The following is a 19,337-nucleotide window of genomic DNA, read 5'->3' on the forward strand; positions in this document are numbered from 1 at the left end:
CTTCTTGTCATTCGGACGCTCGTGTGTCCGTTTTCAGTTTGGGTTAACATTCTGCTTTCTTCCGCTAGATGGCAGTAGTAGCCTGTCAATAATTCCACACTATTTCTATTTCGATTTACTATCAAACCATTTTAGATATTCATTCATCTGACAAACGAGCTATGAAAAGGAAGTGACGACAACTTCAGCGTTCATGATTGACTGTACTACTAACACAGTGTCAAGTTGTGATTACGTAAATTTACTTTATGTTCTCACCAACCTACAGCCTACAGCATAATAAATTGCGTGTCAAATGTTACAAACCCAGATGACGTCTTCGCTCCTGATAAGGATGCAGGGCGACTAAGAGGGAGATTTTCTTTTCTTCTTTTCTTGAAAGTCAATCTTAAATGCAGAGCCAGAACTTTAATTTCGGACACAAAACCAACTGTATCTCTACCCACCAGAGGGGGGCAGCAAGCTCAATGTAACGGGCTTTGTGGTGTAGCTGACGAAGACTCACCAATCTCATGCACTTTGGTTGTTCATAAAATGTTCTTCTTTCAGTCATCAGATCATTAAATCCCACCAGATTATTGTTATTTGATTTTGCACCTTCCTTACAGTTCTGAAACAGTGTAATATCTGGAAGATGTTTGATTTTAACCATTCAAAGACTGAATACTGAAGGCAAAAATAATAAAGCTTTAATTAACCCCATAAACCTTGAAAGTTTCAAAAATATGTCATTTTATTCGATTTTTTACAGTGTTTTTTTATATATCAAAACCTCTAAAAATGAAGATTACATCTAAAAGCATGGGTTCTCTACAAGGCTGCGTGTGTTGCATGTGTTGGGCTGGAAACGACAGAGGAGCGGCGGCTACTGAGCTGCGTCTGCAGGCAAAAACCAATCGACCGACCGACTGAACCGAACAAAAGAAGAGCAACGAGAGAGAGCAGAGTGTCCAGCAGTCCAGCAGTGTTTCTCTGAGGGCATTGCGGTGAGAGTGTGGCGTAAGTCTTTCCCCCCCGGAGTGTTCGCTCACTTCTCCACTCGTCTAGACGGCCCTGAACCACCCAATAAACATCTCTGTGAAGATTTAAGAGGATAAAGTCTGTCTGGTCTGGAGTCGTGGTCTCCTCCTCAGACCCGGGCAAGAGGGGGCCAGACGGAGGCAACGCACAGGAGAGGCTAATCTGTGCTCCCTCCGCCGCCCTCCCCTCCCCCACCTTCCCCCTCAGCACCTTCTCCTCCCATCACACCGGTGTGTTGCGCCTCAGTTCGCTGGGGGAGGGAGGGACGCGGCCGGCCAGCTGCGTGAAGCTGCTGGAGTGGCTGGGCCCGCTGGCGGGCTCCTCGGGGCCGGGGGCCCTCTGTCGTGGAGGCAGGGTGGAGCAGCGAGACTTGCCCCGGGATCGAGGCGGCTGAGGCGGAGGGCCCTTCAGCGCAAACAGTTCCGTGGAGGCTGCCGCCTCCCGCTGGGGCGACGGCGAGGGCGAGGGTGAAGCGGGCGGCTGAGCGAGTGGGTCGGAGGACGCCGACGCCGTCGAAGAAGCCAGAGGGAGCAGAGGAATGAGGGGCACCTGCTGCTGCTGGAACCTGCCCAGGCTGGTGGAGTGACTGGGCCGCGCCAGGCTGAAGCGGGCCTCGGCCCCCCGGGGGCGGGACGGCAGGGTGGAACAGCGGGCCTTGGCCCGGGCGCTGCGTTCCCTGGGGGGAGGGGCGATCAGCGAGAAGGGCGCCGGGACGTCGCCGTTGCCGCCGCCGCCACTCGGTCTCGCCGCTTCCGCTCGGGAGTTCTGCAGGCTCTGGGACGACGGCAGCGACGGAGGCCTGTGCTCGCTGTGGACCTTCTGCTGGGAGTCCGAGCGGGGCGGCTCGGCGGCCTCGGCCGGGCTTGGCGAAGGCTCGTCATCTGCAAGACAAAAAAAACAAAAAGGAGAGATTGTCTATACTCACTGTAGTAAAAAAGTTATTTGGTTTTATTACCCCCAAAAAATAGTTTGCATTTATATATAAGAGTATAAATAGAGTATAATAAGGGTCTTGCTTCTAGCTAGGTGTCATCTTTTTAAGGAAGCCTGCTGACAGTGGCCCTGCATACCAAGCAGTGTGGAGGCGGGCTTCCCTAAAATATTTACACACAGGACCCTTAAATAATTATGGTAAAATCTATGTGAAGTATAAATCAGACCATGTATGCAAATATGTGGCTACATGAACACCTATTATATATAAGGCTAAGTTACAATATGTAGTACAGAACAAATGAAGATATATAAGTATGTATACGAAAGGATGTAATGAAGCTGTAAAGATGAACAGAAGAAAAAGTTGAAGGCGGGCATTCAGGTCTCCTTTCTCACCTAACAGGCCCATCTCACTCATGAGGGCGTCCAGATCCACCGAGCAATTCTCAGCCGTCTTCACCTCCTCCGCATCCTCTTCTCTCCTTTGATATTTGTCCTCCGTCTCCTCGTCTCCCTCCTGCTGCTTCTTGAGCCCCTCCGCGTCCTCCTCATCATCCTCCAGTTGCGTCTCCTCGCCTCCTCCGCCCGCCTCATCTTCGCCTTTGCCTCCCGGCTCCTCTTGAGTACTTTCTTCCTTCTCAGGTGATGATCTGCCAAACTCCGGGTCGCTGTCACCGCTCCTCCCGAGTCCACCCGGGATGCTCTCAATCCCTTCGGCTTCCACCTCCTCTTGTTCTCTCTCTGGCGCCTCCACCACAATGTCGATGTGGGTGGGGAAACAGGGGTTGGGCCGCTTTGGGCCGTGAGACTTGGCGTGTGCTTCTTGGTCTTGGTTGAGAAGAAACTCCATCAGCATCATGTTCTCCTTCTTGAGCTGGTCGCGCAGAGAGCGCGGCACGTCCGGGATCATCCAGGCCACCAGCATGCTGAGGAACATGGCCAGATTCTGCAGGACGGACCACAGGAGACGATGATGATGTCACCAGCAGCAGAAACTATTTTAAAATTGTAACTATTTTACAGAGCAAACCTGATGGAAAATGTCACTGCAAATTTGGCAAATGTATAGTAGAGTGTAAGAGCTATCAGCACGAGCAAAGACAAAAGACAAAAACAACTCAAATTGTTTGGGTGCAGTATGTTGGCTCAAGGACAGCGCAACCAGGATGGAAAACACAGTTTTTTCTGTGACCTTGGTAGCAACTTATTGTTGCTTTTTGAACAACACTGAATGGTTTTTCAACGCACTTGTGCTGATGTAGAGGATTTGCCTCCCTGAAGAGATATCAAAGGTTTCTTGAAGCTCGACCATGCTAACAAAGGTTTTGTTTCTTAAATGCATAAAAACTTACTTGCATTTGAGAATCAAATTAAAAGTGTTTGCTAATGCCAACTCTGGCTGTACTTAATTACAGAAAACTACACCAAATGAAAAAAGCTCAAACACATGAACGGATACTGACACATTTTCAAATGCAACAGCTGTTGCTGTACCTGGAAGAATATTACAAAAGCCAGTTTTGCAGCCAGGATGGACCAGTAGTGCTTAGAGAAGGTGTAAGCTTCAGAATCCCACGGAGGGTCTCTGTAATCCTTGTACCTGGAAATCAGTCAGCCGAGAGTCAGTCTTTAAGTTCCAAAAGCCACATGAATGAATGCGGGTATCGTGCCTAAAATCCCTGCTAAATGCCACATTTTCAAGTCTCTGAGAGGCCCAGTGGCACTTACGCCGACGGGCTGAAAGACTTAAGGGGAAATCCAGCAGGGTCAAGGTTAAGGGGAACTCTAACCTGCACATGGAGACTCCTGTGATGAGAGTGGAGGTGGGCGCGCTGCTGGACGGGAAGTTACTGATATTGAAGTAGGACAGCGAGTGCTCGGTGTAGCCGGTCATGGTGCCGTTTGTGCTGTACATGTACTGGTAAACCATCCGCGGAACAAACTCTGACGTGAAGGAGATGACAAACGCCTGCAGAGACGAGAAATAACCTCAGTGACAACACGGCACTGCAATGAAGCGCTCATCCAGGACTCCACCTCCTGATTCTGAGACTGTTGCCGTCACCTTTCTGTTTTCTGTCACCGTGTTCATGACAAAGTCATCGGTGACTTGAGGCCACTGACCTCACCACCAACTACCACCAAACATTCACTCACATTCATAAGAGGCAACGTGGGTAAAGTGTGGTGGTCGGAGTTCGGACCGATTACTGGACGACCTGTTGGACCTCCTAAGCTGCACTTGCCCTCTAGATTAGAACAGCACAGCCCTGTACTTCACGCTGCCACCACCAATCAAGAGGTAAAGGTTGTAGTCGTGACATACATACAGACATAGATACATACATACATACAGTGATTAATCATGCACTTACATTGGTAATGACAGAGAACTTGCTGATCCCACAGAGAATGTTGTACCAAACCCCTGGTGGTTACATAGTTACAAGCAAAGAGGAGCCAGGAAAGTGTGCGTGCAAAGGAAAGGAAGCGTGTCCCAGAGACAGCGGCATGAAGACCACGATGGAGGTGCAGAGGAGAGCAGAAAGGAAAAGAAAGTGATTAAAAGATGCAGAAAGTGCAGAGGAGCTGATTTCACCATCACTCAAAGACTGACTGACAGACAGACAGACAGACAGACAGACAGACAGACAGACAGAGCACACGCAGTCTCGTGTGTGAGCCGTACCGATGTCTTTACACCTGACCGCGTCGGGCCGGCGGATCTCGCTGACGAACTTGGCAGCGTCCAGGCGAATCTCGATGACGTTGTTGAGCAACGCAAACGCCGGCGCCAGCGGGAAGGAGGCCACGAACAGGGACACAAACCCGTACTGGATTACTGTGGGCGCAACACAAACAAGCAAACACGCCTTAATAAACATGGCATTGTAAGACTGCAGCAGGGATTTTCTATTAATTCATACTTAGAATTTTTTTTACTGTAGCTGCATTTCCATGACTCCTAGAATTGCGCAAAACCAAAATATCGCAATAGAACACAGGTCATGGAAACACCTGAACTTGGAAAAACCTCTCAATTACGGCTAAAAGGTTTTGACGCTCTCATGAGGTGGCTTTTCCGGACGTATCCATATAGACGGAGGAGACGGAATACTTTTTTTTCCAAGCAATCAAAGATAAAATTCTAACAACCATTCTCGACAGCAAGAAACATCGAAACGTAGATTAATACAAGAAATTTTGTAGTGTACTAATTTTAGAAATATCACTTTTATTTTGCGAAAAATTGCAATGGAAATCCAGCTACTGATCTGTAAAAACATACAAACATTTATATATAGATGCATCAAGGGCGCATTCAATGACCCAAACCGTGGACCTGCTATCTTAGACTTAATAAATGAAAGAGGGACTCACTCATTTCCATGAACTCTGGGCCCACGCCTTCGTAAGGCTCCAGTGTGAAATCTTTGTCAAACTGCTGCTTTGGTCTTTTCTCTTCTTCTTTCTCCTCGTTGTTTTCCGCCGCTCTTTTATTCCCTTTTTCCTCCTGCATCGTCCGGTACATTTTTTTAAGCTTCCTGTGAGATGATAACAGAAAATGACTGTCAGTGACACATTCACTTCACAGAGGCGGGGAAACTTTGGAATGAGGAAGCATGCACGTACGGTATGAGGACCTCAAACACGTTGTTTTGAATGAGCTGCTTGCCGAGCATGATCATGCTGAGCTGAATGCACAACTCGATGAGGCAGCCGGGCGGAGCGCACTGTTCAAGGGGGGACACATTTACTCAGCCTCCAAAGATGTACACCCACTTACAAAGAGAGGTAAAGGGAAGTTACCTCCTCCATGCGGTAGTCTCCAAAAATGTAAACATAATCGCCGGGCCGCCCAGCAAACCTGTGAGAGGAGGCAACAAAGTCGTGAGATGAGGACACACCAGTTTGAAGAGAGTCAGGAGAGATTCTGTGAAAGACGCACGTGCGCGCGCACACACACACACACCTTCCCTTGAAGAAGGCCACGTAGAAAATAGGGGCAAAGGCGTTCATGGATTTGAGAAAGAAAGACTTGAAGATGAGCCTCTCTTCAAACTCCTCCTTTGTCTTTGGAAGCTCTGAAGGAGGAAACACACTGTCAATGATTCAGCTCAGTTAAAAACTTTTCAACAAGTAGTGGTGGGATGAAACTGAATGAGAATTCCTGATGATCAGGAAAAAAAACTCCTTAAAAGAAAAAAAAAAATATATATATATATATAAAAACGCAAACGTTGCTCGACTGCCAGCAATGTTCATGCCATCATCAAGTCGTTTAACTGAAAATACCAGTACAATTCTCTCTGGTTTCGGACTACCTCTCCAGAATAAAAGCCATAATGAATGTCTTTGAAAGGCTGAAACATAACAAGAGAAGTAGAAACACAAATGCCGTCAGGTTGCAGATTTCTTCCAATGCAAATACAAGACACAAAAGTCAAGATGTGAGTTTATGTTTGTTAAATACAATGTGGAAAACAATAAGTCCCATTCGGGTACCAATAAGATGCATTAAACCAACATTGTGGACGAGGAAAATGCTTTCAGCACCGTACCCAGTTCAGTGAGCCACACCGCGATAGCTCCGTAGACCTCTTCCAGCACCAGAACCACTAGCATGTTGATGATGATGGCAGTGGTGGTGACGGTCATCCTCACGCTGTCCTTGGCTTCAGGATCCGGGTTCATGGACCAAACGCTCAACATGCAGATGCGATAAATGACCACGCCAAACACTGCCGAGAAGGTCACAAAGATCTGAAGACACACAGGCACAATAAGTCAGTTTTCACAACTATGTTTTGAATTTGTGAAATCTAATGTGGGGTTTCTTGAGCGTTACGACCCTGTCGTTCAATAAGCATTTGGACTCGATGATTCTGTTATTTTTCTTTTGCATAATGATTTTGTCATTTTAAAAACCTAATTTTATTGTCCCTTTTAATCTCTTAAACTGAATCTAAACGTAACTCAACTTTAACTGATTACTATACAAAGATCTCTGCTCATTCATGTATTTAAATGCATCAACAATCACTTCTGGGTCAGGCTTTACGTGTCGAAATAACTCAGGTGAAATGAATCAAAGCTCAACACATGTTTGGCGCTGTAAAAAAGATTTTCAATTCCAACTTTGCGGCAAACAGTGACATGGGATATGAATCTGAACAAGTAGTTAGGCAAATAAAGAATAGAGACAAGTAAACAATGAAGACAGTACCAGGAACAGCAAGGTGGACATGTTGATGAGGAAACCTGGCAGGTGGTCCTCAATGTCCAGAGAGTCTGGCTCCTGCTCACAGAGAGAGCATCAATTAATGGACTGAACAAGAATTAGATGAAGATTCATTTTGTCTGTCAAGTGAAATCATATTTCTCATGTTATCATTCATCTGCTTGACCTTTATTAACCAGACTGGCTTCAAGACTAAAAGCCTGTGGCTGAGAGGTGAAAGGCAGGAAGTAAAAGCTAAACAATGAATCCGTGTTTCCTGTGCGCTGCAGGGGTGTTGGTCAAGCAAGAGGACAGAAATCCCCTCCCCTCCATCCGCTTCCTCCTCCCCTTTTTCTCCCTCCATCAGTAATCTGGGCTAATCTCATGCAGGTAAGCAGCTTTGGACTCAACCACCCACTGTGGGCCAAGGGGGGGGTTTCTCCTTTACACCCAGACACAGACGCCTGCCGACCCAGACGCGTCGCTAAAAACTCTGTGTTTTGCGGCTGAATTAGTGGGATGAAGAGGAAAGGCAGCTTTCACATTCACTGGGACCGGAGCAGACTGAGCCACTGGGCTGGTGCCGTGTCAGTGACACAGCACCACCACAGACAGCCCCTCGCTCTCTCTTCAGCTACGAACACAAAGAGTTACAACAGCGTTACCTGGGACGCCAGCATCCGGTCTGTTTCACCGTCGGTGCTGTTGTCAGCCTGAGTCAGCTGGAATGGAGGCAAAACACAGCTGTCACAACTCCAGACGGTGTCTCAGTGGGATACACACACACACACACACACACACACACACACACACACACACACACACACGCGCGTGCTACGACACGCTACCTTCTTCTTAGACTGTGATTTCATCTTGGCTTTTTTCTCCTGCAGGGCCTCCTCGTACTCTGGCCTCAGCTCCTCCTGCAGCACGCCACCAAGAATCACAGTTACCAACAAACTCACTGATTATTATAATAGGAGTCTCCTTTACACAGAAACAAAGATATTCTAACATGAGCGGACATCCTCACCATCAGAAAACTGACCAGCAATTTTTCAAAACCTGTGTTTGTCTGACCACCACACCATGTTTAAAGCCGGCACCTCTATTTCCCCAAGGACACTGATTAGACTGAGAAGACTGCATGGTTTAATGAGTCTGTGATGTGCCGAGCTGCTTCGCAAGGTAAGGGGGGGGGGGGGGAGGAAAAGTATCTTTTCTGTAAGAATTATCTAGTTTATTCTCATTGTACCCTATTTGATCTGCTGTCTTCTACTTCACACTCTACTTCCTGCCATCACACTCCTGCTTTCCACTTGTCTTGTTACATTTTAATTGTGCATTTACAAGCATGTGGTGCTCCTTAACAAGCGTCTTTAAGCGGGGGACACGGTGTGTATTTTAGCACCTCTGCGTGTCTCCTAACAGTTCCACTGATCTAGCAGAGAGTTTTAAGACAAGAAATAATTTCTTCATAATGTAAAAGGCCTTTTGAATACATAAACAGTTCCTTTTCCCCTAAGCTTCCCACAGAGCTCAGTACAAATATAGACGCAGCTGCTCATTCACGTTGAAGCGTTTGTAAAACAGAACAGAAAGGAAACGCTGTGGCTCTGTGCTGATAATTGTGAGCCTCTGTTGGCATTAGCACACTGTCCATGTGCTGATACATTAAAAGTCTCTGCAGCTGTCAAAGCTGTCCGGCGGCCGATCCAGCTGTCACTTCACGTCACGCATAAGAGGGTGAGGCACACAGTTTGAGTGTCCTCACGCATTTTACGCAGGACAGACTGTGTGGCAGCCGATGATGCAAGGGAGAATGAGAATATACAAGGTAGAGAAATGTAGATTCATCATGCTGGTAAGCGGAGAGACACGTATTTTGAAAATGCAAAGCACCGTCATAAGACGGTATTCTGAAAGTGCAGCCCTCTGTGATGTCACAAAGGGCACATAGCTATCTTCCATGTCAGTGAGAACTTCTCCAGCACGGTGTTTCTGCCACCTTCTTGAACAGCTTCCTCCCACATTTCCACATCCACAATTTTTAACAGGAAGCTTAAAAGATTTTTACAGACAAGTACAAAAATTAAAATGATTGAAAATGCAAAACTTGTAACAAAAACAGAAGGATAATGGCTGTTCTACTCTTTTTTTTTTATTCCCAATTATTTCCAGATTTCAGATACACCAATGCAACGTATGGCCATTAAACAAACTGGAGGTGGTGCATTTAACAAATGCCTGTACTGACCTGTACTCGCTCCTGAAGGCAGAGAGAAGAGAAGATGAGAGGGATAATTGAATTAGGTGGGACTGTTTATGTTGTAACCTTGTATACACTAAGTGCACTGCTTTTAAGACGGCCAAGCTTATTATGGCGCAAAGAGTCGAGTTAGGCTCCCACAGAAGACGCTGTGACATCTTTGTCAGCATGACTGACCTAAAGTCAGGGGTTAACACTTTCACCGTGACTGACTTGGCAGTTTAACAAGCGGGAGTTATAACAACAGCAGAAACGCAGAAGGATGTCTACATGATGGGGACACGGCAAAGCCTCTTAACATCTTAAAACAGAAAAATGCCTGCTAATTCCGCACACTTCCACAACAATACACGACAAATACACAACAATGCAAGCAAAATGTTGTACCTCCTCATCCTCCAAGCTGGTCAGGTCCCAGCTATGTTTCAGACACATCTGTCGCCTTTTCCAGTGCTCCAGGAAACAGGCAGCTAAGAGAGGGCACATGAAACTTATTAGCATGAAGAAAAAACCCCTAAACTCTTGTTTGACCTTCAAAAGAACATACGCTGGTTGCCCAGGAAGAGCTTGCTAGCTCCAGGCTAGCTCTGTTAGCCTGGTTCGGAATACACTCAAGTGTCAACGCTATGAGTACACACATGTAAATGTAAGTGTGTATTTGGATGTGTAGTTACCCCACAGGGACATGAAAATAGCAAAGAAGACTGTGGCTCCGTTGTCGAATAGGTATGTGGCTCGGGCCAGTGAGCACACCGAACTCAGGCGCCAGTAGTCACAAACGGCGTCGCACAGGGGACACATGGTGATGTTCAGGTTGTCGTCACACGTCTCCTGGCTGAGATTCACACGCAAAACGTGTCGTTGAAACCCGAGTTAGGTAAACGAGCACATGTGCACTTGAAGAATCCTTGTCTGCCCACCTCGGCACGTTAGTATCCACGGTGAATATGCCGTACAGGAAGACGATGATGCCAAGTACAGACGGAGGGATGAGGAACTGAGTGTAGACACCCAGCCAGGCAAAATACAACCCAATCTGCTCTCCAAAGTACTTCCTGTTGAGAGGGAAGCCGCGCATTAACAAGCTGTTGCATCTTTTGCCCAGTCATCTCCAGTAATGAGTGGTAACACTCAATCTTCAAGGCTGAAGATGAGATTATCCAGTGAGGTCAAGACCTCACTGGATCGCTACAAGGTCAAATGATCCGGGATCATAGACAATGGAGAATGTTCTATTGACCCTGGACCCCAAGAGCACCATCAGGAAAAAAAATGCAAATGAAAAATGCAAACTTATTGTTTGTAGGTTCTCGGAGGATCATCTGCACTGAGCTCAGTTACCTGATCAGGTCCACAGGCTGGTATTTATGCATGACTCCATAGTTTGCCCATTCTTCATGAAGGAGCTGATGGGAATAGAAGACAGGACAAACTGGAAGTTAATGACAGCACTGTGATACAGCTGAATGGCAGCATGCAATGTGCATCTGGTGTGTGTGTGTGTGTGTGTGTGTTCATTTGTAAACTTGGCATGGTGAGAACCAAAATACATTTGCAGCCAACAGAGTCAGAACATCTCTTAAAAGTGAGCATAATCCACAACTTTATCATAATTTTTTTTTGGGGGGAGAAAGATGGATTTTACAGGAAAGGTAGTCTATGGTTTAGGCTCAGTTGCAGTTAGTCACATTGTGATCAGGGTCAAGACTTAAGTGACGCTTTACAAAAAAATGCACAATGAATGGTTACTAATATAGGTTTTCATAAAGACAGAGATAGATAAATAGGCTACGTAAAATATTTGGCCAAATGGCACCAATTAAATATAATCACAAACCCTGGCAACTATCAATTATTAATTACCCGTAGTGAGTTTTGACCGGCGTTTATCAAAGACTCTCATTAGAAATCTGCTTTTTGCAAACATGCCTTGTCTTGCCAACATTTTTCTCTTGTGGCTACTTGCAAAATTTCAGCTAAACTTGTTTGTGGTGAAGGAGATTTTCTGTTGTGCAGCACCAGGTTGTGTGGTCTGCAAAGCAGTTCATTAAGACGTGTTCCTATTGAGTACAATCAGTCAATCATAGGTCTTTTAATTGCTGTACTCTGAATATTCAAAATATTCTATTTGCAAAACTTTTTGATTTCAAAATCCTGAAGTCACCATAATATACAGATTGAGGACCGAATGCAAACTTTTGGACGACGCAGCAGCAGGGAGAGAGAGCAGTGGAGTGGAACTTGGCTCACCTGTCTCTCATTTAGCTGATCTTTGCGCCCTCTCCTTGTAAACGACCCCTTAAGACAAACAAACACATGGATCACATGTCAGACTTTAAGTGTCTAAACCGTCCCAATGATGTCTCTATTTCTGCCGTACTCACATCATGCAGAGGGAAGGCAGAGTCATAGACACCCCGAGCTAATAATGAGCTGATGCCTGGTGACACAAATAGCAACACAGTGTTTGATGAGATAACAGCGTGTAATGATACTGCCAGCGTGAAATGAACAGTAAAGCTGCAGAGAGACCACGGACGATCAGCTATTTTGAAGACAAATTCCTCATCGAAGTCACGACTTCTACATGGCTGACAAGCACGGTCCATGACATTTATGAAATCCTCGGGGCCTCACCAGTTGTTTGGCAGCTTTGTCTGCAGGTAGTGCGAGAAATTATCTCCGCGACCTGGGTGCAGAAATCGTTCACGCATGAAACCGAATGTAAATGCAACACACAAACGTCAGATGCGAGTATAAGAAAAATGTGCGTTTGGACTCACTATTCTGCTGCGTGTTGCATTGTCAAATACAGTGTCTGTTGACTTGATGTCATACCTGCAGTGAGGAGCAAGCAGAAAGGTTGTGAGCTTCAAGGAAGGAGTGAAAACATTTCAAATTTGAACCTAGAAACTGCCTCAAACTGGCTGCGTGTCTGTCTGTTGACTTTGCTATTCAGAAACAATGGAATAAATACTTTGGATAAGAACAATTCTGACGACAGTCACAGCTAATAACCGACCAGTGTGCGTCCTCATGGTGGAGCAGGCACTCACAGGTAGAGTTTGTCTCTGATAAAAGCGTGTTTCAGGGTCTTGAAGTTGGTGCGGGTCTGCGAGTCCTTGTAGGTGTCCAGGTTTGGGACGTCGGGCTGGAACGGCGTGCTGATCTTGGTCATGATGGTGTCCCACATTCCAGCGATGCCCGTCCGTTTCCGCAATTCACACTTCTGCAGAAGGGAAAGCACGAGCCACTGTCAAACTGTGGCCTCCACGTGCACCTCCGTGTTCCATGAGACGAACTGCTGACCTTTTTCACAGCGACTTTGATCTTCTGCAGCTCCGCCTCCCGACTGAGTATCGGCCACGGGATGTGCAGCCGAATGACCCCCAGGCCGTTTGCCCTCTGCACACAAACACACACATTGACAAAATAATATCATGAGGATTAAAAAAGAGAGAAGAAAAAACATAAAGTTCAGTTTTATCAGAACATTCACTGGCAACGTTGTGTGTCATCACGTCAATCCACTTACGCCGCATAAACATTTTTAAAAATAAAATGAGACACTAGAAAATTAAATCACTGTTTGGCCATTGACTTTTGTTTTCAGAGCCGATGCACAATTTAGACCTTCATCCTCGTCAAAAAGCTCACACAGTTTGGCTTGGAGGCTATACTTTGCTAAAGAGGATAATCGTGACAAAAACTGCTGCACACTCTTTCATGCCCTTGAGATTACCCTTCACATTGCAAAGTATCGTAAAGGACCACTTTGTTGATTGCCAGCCCGATCATATTCAGGAGCATCTGCTGATAGAATACACACTGACCACATACCCGTAAAGCAAAGCAAAGCCCCGAAACACATTTACGAGCCGGCATGCACACTTGTGAGTGATGGATCACCCTCTAATAAGGCCCTGTACTCTGGCTTTTGGCTTCACACTTACACTCAGTGATCTTAATCCCCAACCAAAACAACAGCCGATGTAACACGCAGGCTTCAAAGACTCACAGACACACAGGCACTCGAACTCTCACACACACACAGACACACACGCACGCTTAATGCCTGATACGCGCACGCTTTAAAAGGCATTAAGCAGACATGATGCTATTGGAGCGCTCGCTGTCAGTATGTCTTGCAGTAGGGGTGGGAATCACTTGGTACCTGGCCATTCAGTTCCATTCCGATTCAGAGGGCTACGATTAAATGAATCGTGACTAATGGAGAATCACGATTTATCACAATTTATTCATGTATTTATATGGAGACAGCAAGGCATCAGTGATTGCAGACTATAGCAACAGAATCCTCTCAACCATCTCATGAGCAGTGTTCCACCTGGAGTTTTCCAACGCTGCCATGGTGGAAAAACGAGGCGACACGTCTGATGTTTCCTAACAGCTTCAGTTCAAGCGCTCATGAGTTTGTTTTGATCTGCGTGCTAGTGTGTCTAGCGTGCAGCGCTGTCGCAGATGAGTTCTGGCCTTATTAAAAAAAAAAAAATCTTTTAATTTGTGAATCTATTCAAAATTGGCAATGTCATAATCGCGATTAATCCAAGAATCTTTTTTTTACCCCAAACCCTTTCTTACACAAGTGTATATCTGAGGTCTCTCTTTAATTAGAATGCACTCACATCCTGCAGCTTCAAGCCAGAGTCTGAGTCTTATCCTCAACCTGTCTGGCAGCTGTTCAGATCACAGGATTTGCGGTCACATCACTTAAAGATGACCCTTACCCAAAAAGGTCTGTTAGTGTCGGCGTGTCGAAAGCGAAATCAAAGCGCACCTCTTTGTCGCGCTCAATCTGCAGCCCGGCCTCGAGCAGACCAGCTTCGAACTCCTCCCTCATCAAAGCCTTCTCCTCCTCGGTCAGCCTCGAGTCCTCCACGTCTCCGACGGGGGCGTTGGCCTCCGCGGACTCTCCTTCCGTCTCCAGTCGCGCCAGCATCTGTATGTTGATGCTTCCATTGGATGTGATGGAAAGGCGCGGCTTGGAGCCTCGTCTCTTTTTGTATTTGTAGCAGAGGACGTAGTCCACTTTCCTCTTGCCATCAGCAAAGTAAAGCCCGGGTCCCAGATCGATGCCGGATTCCTAAAAAAGATGCACACAAAAGCGGTTACGTGTTGCAACGAGACATCCAGAAGCTTCAGGCTTTGTTGCGTTCAAGAGGATTGGGAGAATGGCGTACCGATGGAGGGAGCTCATCATTGTCCGAGGTGTTGGCAGGGCCTCCATTGGCAGCATCCAGGCCAAGGCCGGACAACGATCGAGCTAATGATACAAGCTTGGCCGAGTGAATGGATGAAGACTCATTCATTTCTATGATGACCGGCAGGTGCTCTTTTTCGTTTCATCCCTCTGTTGATACATGAAAAAAAGAAACTGTTAAGGATGACAGCATTTTCGGCAATGGTGGAAAAATGATTCCTATTGGTGAGTAATGACATAATAATGTACCAATGTACAATCAAGTCAAACTGCAATACTGTCATTGGTTTAATATTTTTCTATTATGTGAAATATGTTTTTCAATTACTTAAAAATGTCAAATTAAATGTTGCACACCTGATCAAGAAGAGTGAATTGAGTGTTTGCATGAAGAAACTAACAATATTTATGATGATTTTCTTTTTGAAAAGTATTCACTAAAGAATCACAAACTAAAGCTGTGTGTACGGTATATTTTGAAGAGAGAGTCAAAACATTGTTTGTCAACAAAGTTAAAGTGCAGTAGTTGATACAACTTTCTTACACAATTGGTTTTTTTTTTACAATTGGATTAGGTATGATATTTATGTTTCAACCACACACACACACACACACACACACATACAACTGTATATCCACTGGTGCATAAACCTTTCAGCAACAATATTTTGCAATTAATACATTTTCCCCCTCTTAGACCAACTTTCAAATATTGAATGTAGAAAATCACTTAGTAGTAGCTACTCGCTGGTTTAGACAGACACATTCACTCTAAGCCAAAGTTAAGCCGAGCCATCTCCTCCCCCCCCCCGTTTTTTTTTTTTTTTTTACCCAAATGAAACTGTGGGGTCAGATTAAGCTCTCACTGCAATCCAAGCACTATCGTTTACAATCTGTTGGGGGTAATTTGGTCACTGGGCTCATTCTTTTGATGGAAAACAGTGAGATACAGTGAGCGATAGCGCAATTTGATTTTCTTATATTAAATTCCCTTAGTAAATAATAAAAGACCTGACTAAAAATGCACGCACACACACACATACACACACACACACACACACACACACACACACACACACACACACACACACACACACATATATAGTGTAATTTGAATGAATGCTGCTGTTTTGATATATTTATTGTAACTGTATCTAGGGATTGACTAAATATGTAGACTAGAATTATGTTGCTTTGTATTAGTCATAAATTACTGCCGTGTTTGTCGTACCACACCTGTAAACTGGCATTGATAAAGGCCTCTGTGAAATACATAATATAGAAATATAGAAAATAAAAACTTAGGATGGTAAGACTCATTTTGTAAGATATTACTGCATTATGAGCATTACTTTATAATTAGACAAAGAAATCTAATAATCATCCACAAATAAGCATGATCCCAGGCTGAGGCATCTCAGGGGCATGGAGGCAGTAACCTCCTCTTGACCTCTTGACACGGCGATGCCATGTGACACCGCAGTAAACAAATATAAACACAACACAGAGGCGGGCGGGGCTTTAACTGTCAATCCCTGGACGCATATGCGAGCACACTCATGATAATCCTTGTTGACCATGTGTTAGCAAACACAAAGCCACGATGGAAATGGCACCCGCGATTCACAACGCACACACAAGAGCGTCTTTGTTGTGAAAGTTTTGTGTTAATGAGGAATATTTATTTTTCGAGTTTGGGTGTTTGTTTATTAACTCACTTGTGAATTTATCAATCATCTTAACTTTAACATGTTTTCCCTAACTCAAACTGAATGTAAAAATCATTTTACAATTTAGAAAATGGAATGATTTTTGTCAGAAATGAGTCCAATGCATACAAAGCACAACTATATTTTGGTTAAAAACGTAATTCCCAACAAAACGTTTTATAGCATAACAGCCCACAGCTGGTCTCAGTGACAGATTACAGTGCTTTTTACTCTTTTTTTTATTTATCTCCATCCAATCCAATGCAAATCATAGATTCATTCATTCATTCATTCATTCTCCTCAACTTAGTGCAACAGCAAGCACGCAGCTGAACCAACGTTGGAAACAAAATGTATTTTTCTCAGTTTGAAATGTCCTAAACACAATCTTTGGTGAATGTTGTTGGTTTGGTCTTGCCTTTTCATACAGTTCACATTTAAATCACCCTCCTTGCCAGAACCCTCATAGAATAAGGAAATAGATAGATAGATAGATAGATAGATAGATAGATAGATAGATAGATAGATAGATAGATAGATAGATAGATAGATAGAAAGAACTGTGCATCAAGAACACTCTTCATTATATCAAGAACATTCTTCACTAGATACCAACAGGGAGCATCTCACAATGATGAAGAATGTGATGAACACCTACACAGAACCTCCTGGTATCACACGATCCATCCTTGTCCCATTGACAAGGTGGCTGGGATTGTTTGTGGATCATCATCTCATCATATCTAAAGCACGCGTTCGCTGTTGGCTGCTTTGACGCCTCAGTTAGGTCTGTTGTAATTGTTCGTCCTACCTACAGTACCTCCCTACCTACCTCCCTACCTGTCTGAGTGTCGGAGTGAATGCGGGGCTTAGAGGCGTGTAAGCCCTGCTGTGAGCTCAACAGCACAGGCAAGAGGGTCATCTGCACCCTGACATTAACAGAGCACAGGGCGTGAAGCGGGTGGGTGGGCGCTCTAATTCGGCCCCTCCTGGAATACAGCAGATTACACATCGCTAATTTTAACAGCTGCTTCCACCCCCCCCCCCACCCCCCCCAACTCCATCCGTATGGCGCAACAGAACAAACATGCGGCTTGACTCTCAAAGTCGGAAAAACACAGACTTTCACCACCCACACACACACACACACACACACACGATGGCAGCTCGCAGTCACGAGGGGGGCACGCAGAAGAGAGCACGCGCGTTAATTAAATTTGTGTCCAATTGCGCTAATTAATCCCTCCCGCAGTTGTCTAGAGCTGCGCATTCGATAAATGTGTGAGCTAACTGGGCGCAAACACCGCGACGCGCCTCAGAGAGGTCGGATGGAAGGCAGAAGAAGGAGAAAAGTACCTCGACAACACAACACACTCACACAGGGTTGACATAATATCATTTGCATGAGCAGATATGGCTCCAGGTTTGGTGACGGAGCAACGCCTCAAACAGGTGCGCGCCAAAGTAGGAAATAATAGGAAGCGGTCAGCAACAACGAAATCTACGACACTGCCGCCTCCCTCAAAAAAGAAAGTGTTGAAGTTGCAACTTTCCCCAGCTGGCTATTTTGTTGGGGGAGAGCAAAACGAGACAAAGGTCGGAGTGGAAGTGGGACTCACCGGTGCGCCGTGGACGCTCGCTTCTTGGCTGCGGAGACAGACGGATGACAAGACGAGGCGCTCACTCTCTCACTCTCTCACTCTCTCTCTCACTCACTCAGCCAGACGACGACGACGACCGACGACGAGGGGCTGCTGAGATGGTGGACAATCCGTGCGCGCTCCCGCAACCCCTGGCTTAACGCGTGCGCGCGTGTGTGTGTGTGGGCTCGCGCGCGCTCAGGCCGGCTAATTCCCCCCTGACTGTTTCATCGGAGCGCGAAGGAAGGTGTGATGGATATTACAGGAGGTGGTGGTGGGTATGTGTGCTGCCTAAGCCAGAGAGGGGTTAGAGAGAGCTTACAGCCACTCTCAAGTGAAAACCCCCTGCAGGCCACATGGAAAAACAACAATTTCAACAGGCTGCCAGGGGAAAACAAACAAACCAACAAATAAATAAATACATAATTAAATACACACCTTCTCATGCGATTTTTTTTTAATTTAAATCTTTTTATCTTTACAACTTTCTACACTGCAGATACTGATGACATCTAATATATAAGGAAGATATACTGTATGTAATTATGCAGGAAAGAAAATATGTGAAATAATGTGACTGGTTTTATAAAAGGGGGTTATGTTGAAAAATTTAAATATAAAACGTGTTTGAGTTATTTTACACTTTTATTGTTTCCTCCATAATTCCATGTGTGTTCATACATAGTTTGGATGCCTTCAGTGAGAAACTGCAATGTCCATAGTCATGAAAATGAAAGAAATCTATCTATCTATCTATCTATCTATCTAAAAACACACACATGTTTATATGTGTGTGTGTGTGTGTGTGTGTGTGTGTGTGTGTGTGTGTGTGTGTGTGTGTGTGTGTGTACACACATAGGCGTGTAAGCCCTTCTATGAGAATAGGTCAGTCAGTGCTAAATCAGAACGTGGGAACAATTTGCACGAGTTCAACTGAGTTTGATTCATATGAGAAATTAAGTTCCATTCTCACTTTGACCTCTATCACAAGAGAGGGTGAGTTCATAGGCAAAAGTTTTTCGAGTTAACTCTGGCATACAGTTGTTCAATAAGAAAAATATTTATGAAACAGATTGAGAGAGAGAGAGTGAGAGAGAGAGAGAGAGAGAGAGAGAGAGAGAGAGAGAGTGTGTGTGTGTGTGTTCTCCCACTTTCCGATTTAGCTCTGACTGACCTATTCTTTGAGGTGCTGTGCAGTAATAGAAAAGAAAAGAAAATGGGAGTCAGGCAGCATCTGACACCCCGGACTATCTTTGAGGGGACCAGACAGGCATAGAAAATTAATTTGCACTTTCTCCACTGTCCTTCACCCTGAATACCA

The 19,337-nt window shown here is 45.2% G+C and overlaps 1 protein-coding gene across 1 annotated transcript; it reads right to left on the minus strand.

Moving 5' to 3' along the window:
• Positions 1 to 568: 568 nt before the first annotated feature.
• ano2a (anoctamin 2a) lies at positions 569 to 18,229 on the minus strand. Its single transcript, XM_076038120.1, has 27 exons — positions 17,996 to 18,229; positions 14,648 to 14,817; positions 14,245 to 14,550; positions 12,756 to 12,851; positions 12,503 to 12,675; positions 12,230 to 12,284; positions 12,084 to 12,135; positions 11,831 to 11,886; positions 11,697 to 11,744; positions 10,788 to 10,852; positions 10,367 to 10,501; positions 10,121 to 10,281; positions 9,834 to 9,916; positions 8,026 to 8,100; positions 7,843 to 7,899; positions 7,184 to 7,255; positions 6,519 to 6,720; positions 5,930 to 6,041; positions 5,767 to 5,824; positions 5,590 to 5,690; positions 5,338 to 5,501; positions 4,646 to 4,798; positions 4,332 to 4,384; positions 3,747 to 3,925; positions 3,451 to 3,556; positions 2,353 to 2,902; positions 569 to 1,901 (listed from the first exon to the last, which is right to left on the minus strand). The coding sequence occupies exons 2-27, from the start codon at positions 14,774 to 14,776 to the stop codon at positions 1,243 to 1,245; spliced, it is 3,900 nt and encodes a 1,299-aa protein (XP_075894235.1). The 5' UTR covers positions 14,777 to 14,817; positions 17,996 to 18,229; the 3' UTR covers positions 569 to 1,242.
• Between the last annotated feature and the right edge of the window lie 1,108 nt (positions 18,230 to 19,337).

This window comes from Nelusetta ayraudi, unplaced genomic scaffold, assembly GCF_046127955.1.
Source record: "Nelusetta ayraudi isolate G7.1 ecotype Tasmania unplaced genomic scaffold, CSIRO-AGI_Nayr_v1 ptg000053l, whole genome shotgun sequence".
Taxonomy (NCBI): Eukaryota; Metazoa; Chordata; class Actinopteri; order Tetraodontiformes; family Monacanthidae; genus Nelusetta; species Nelusetta ayraudi.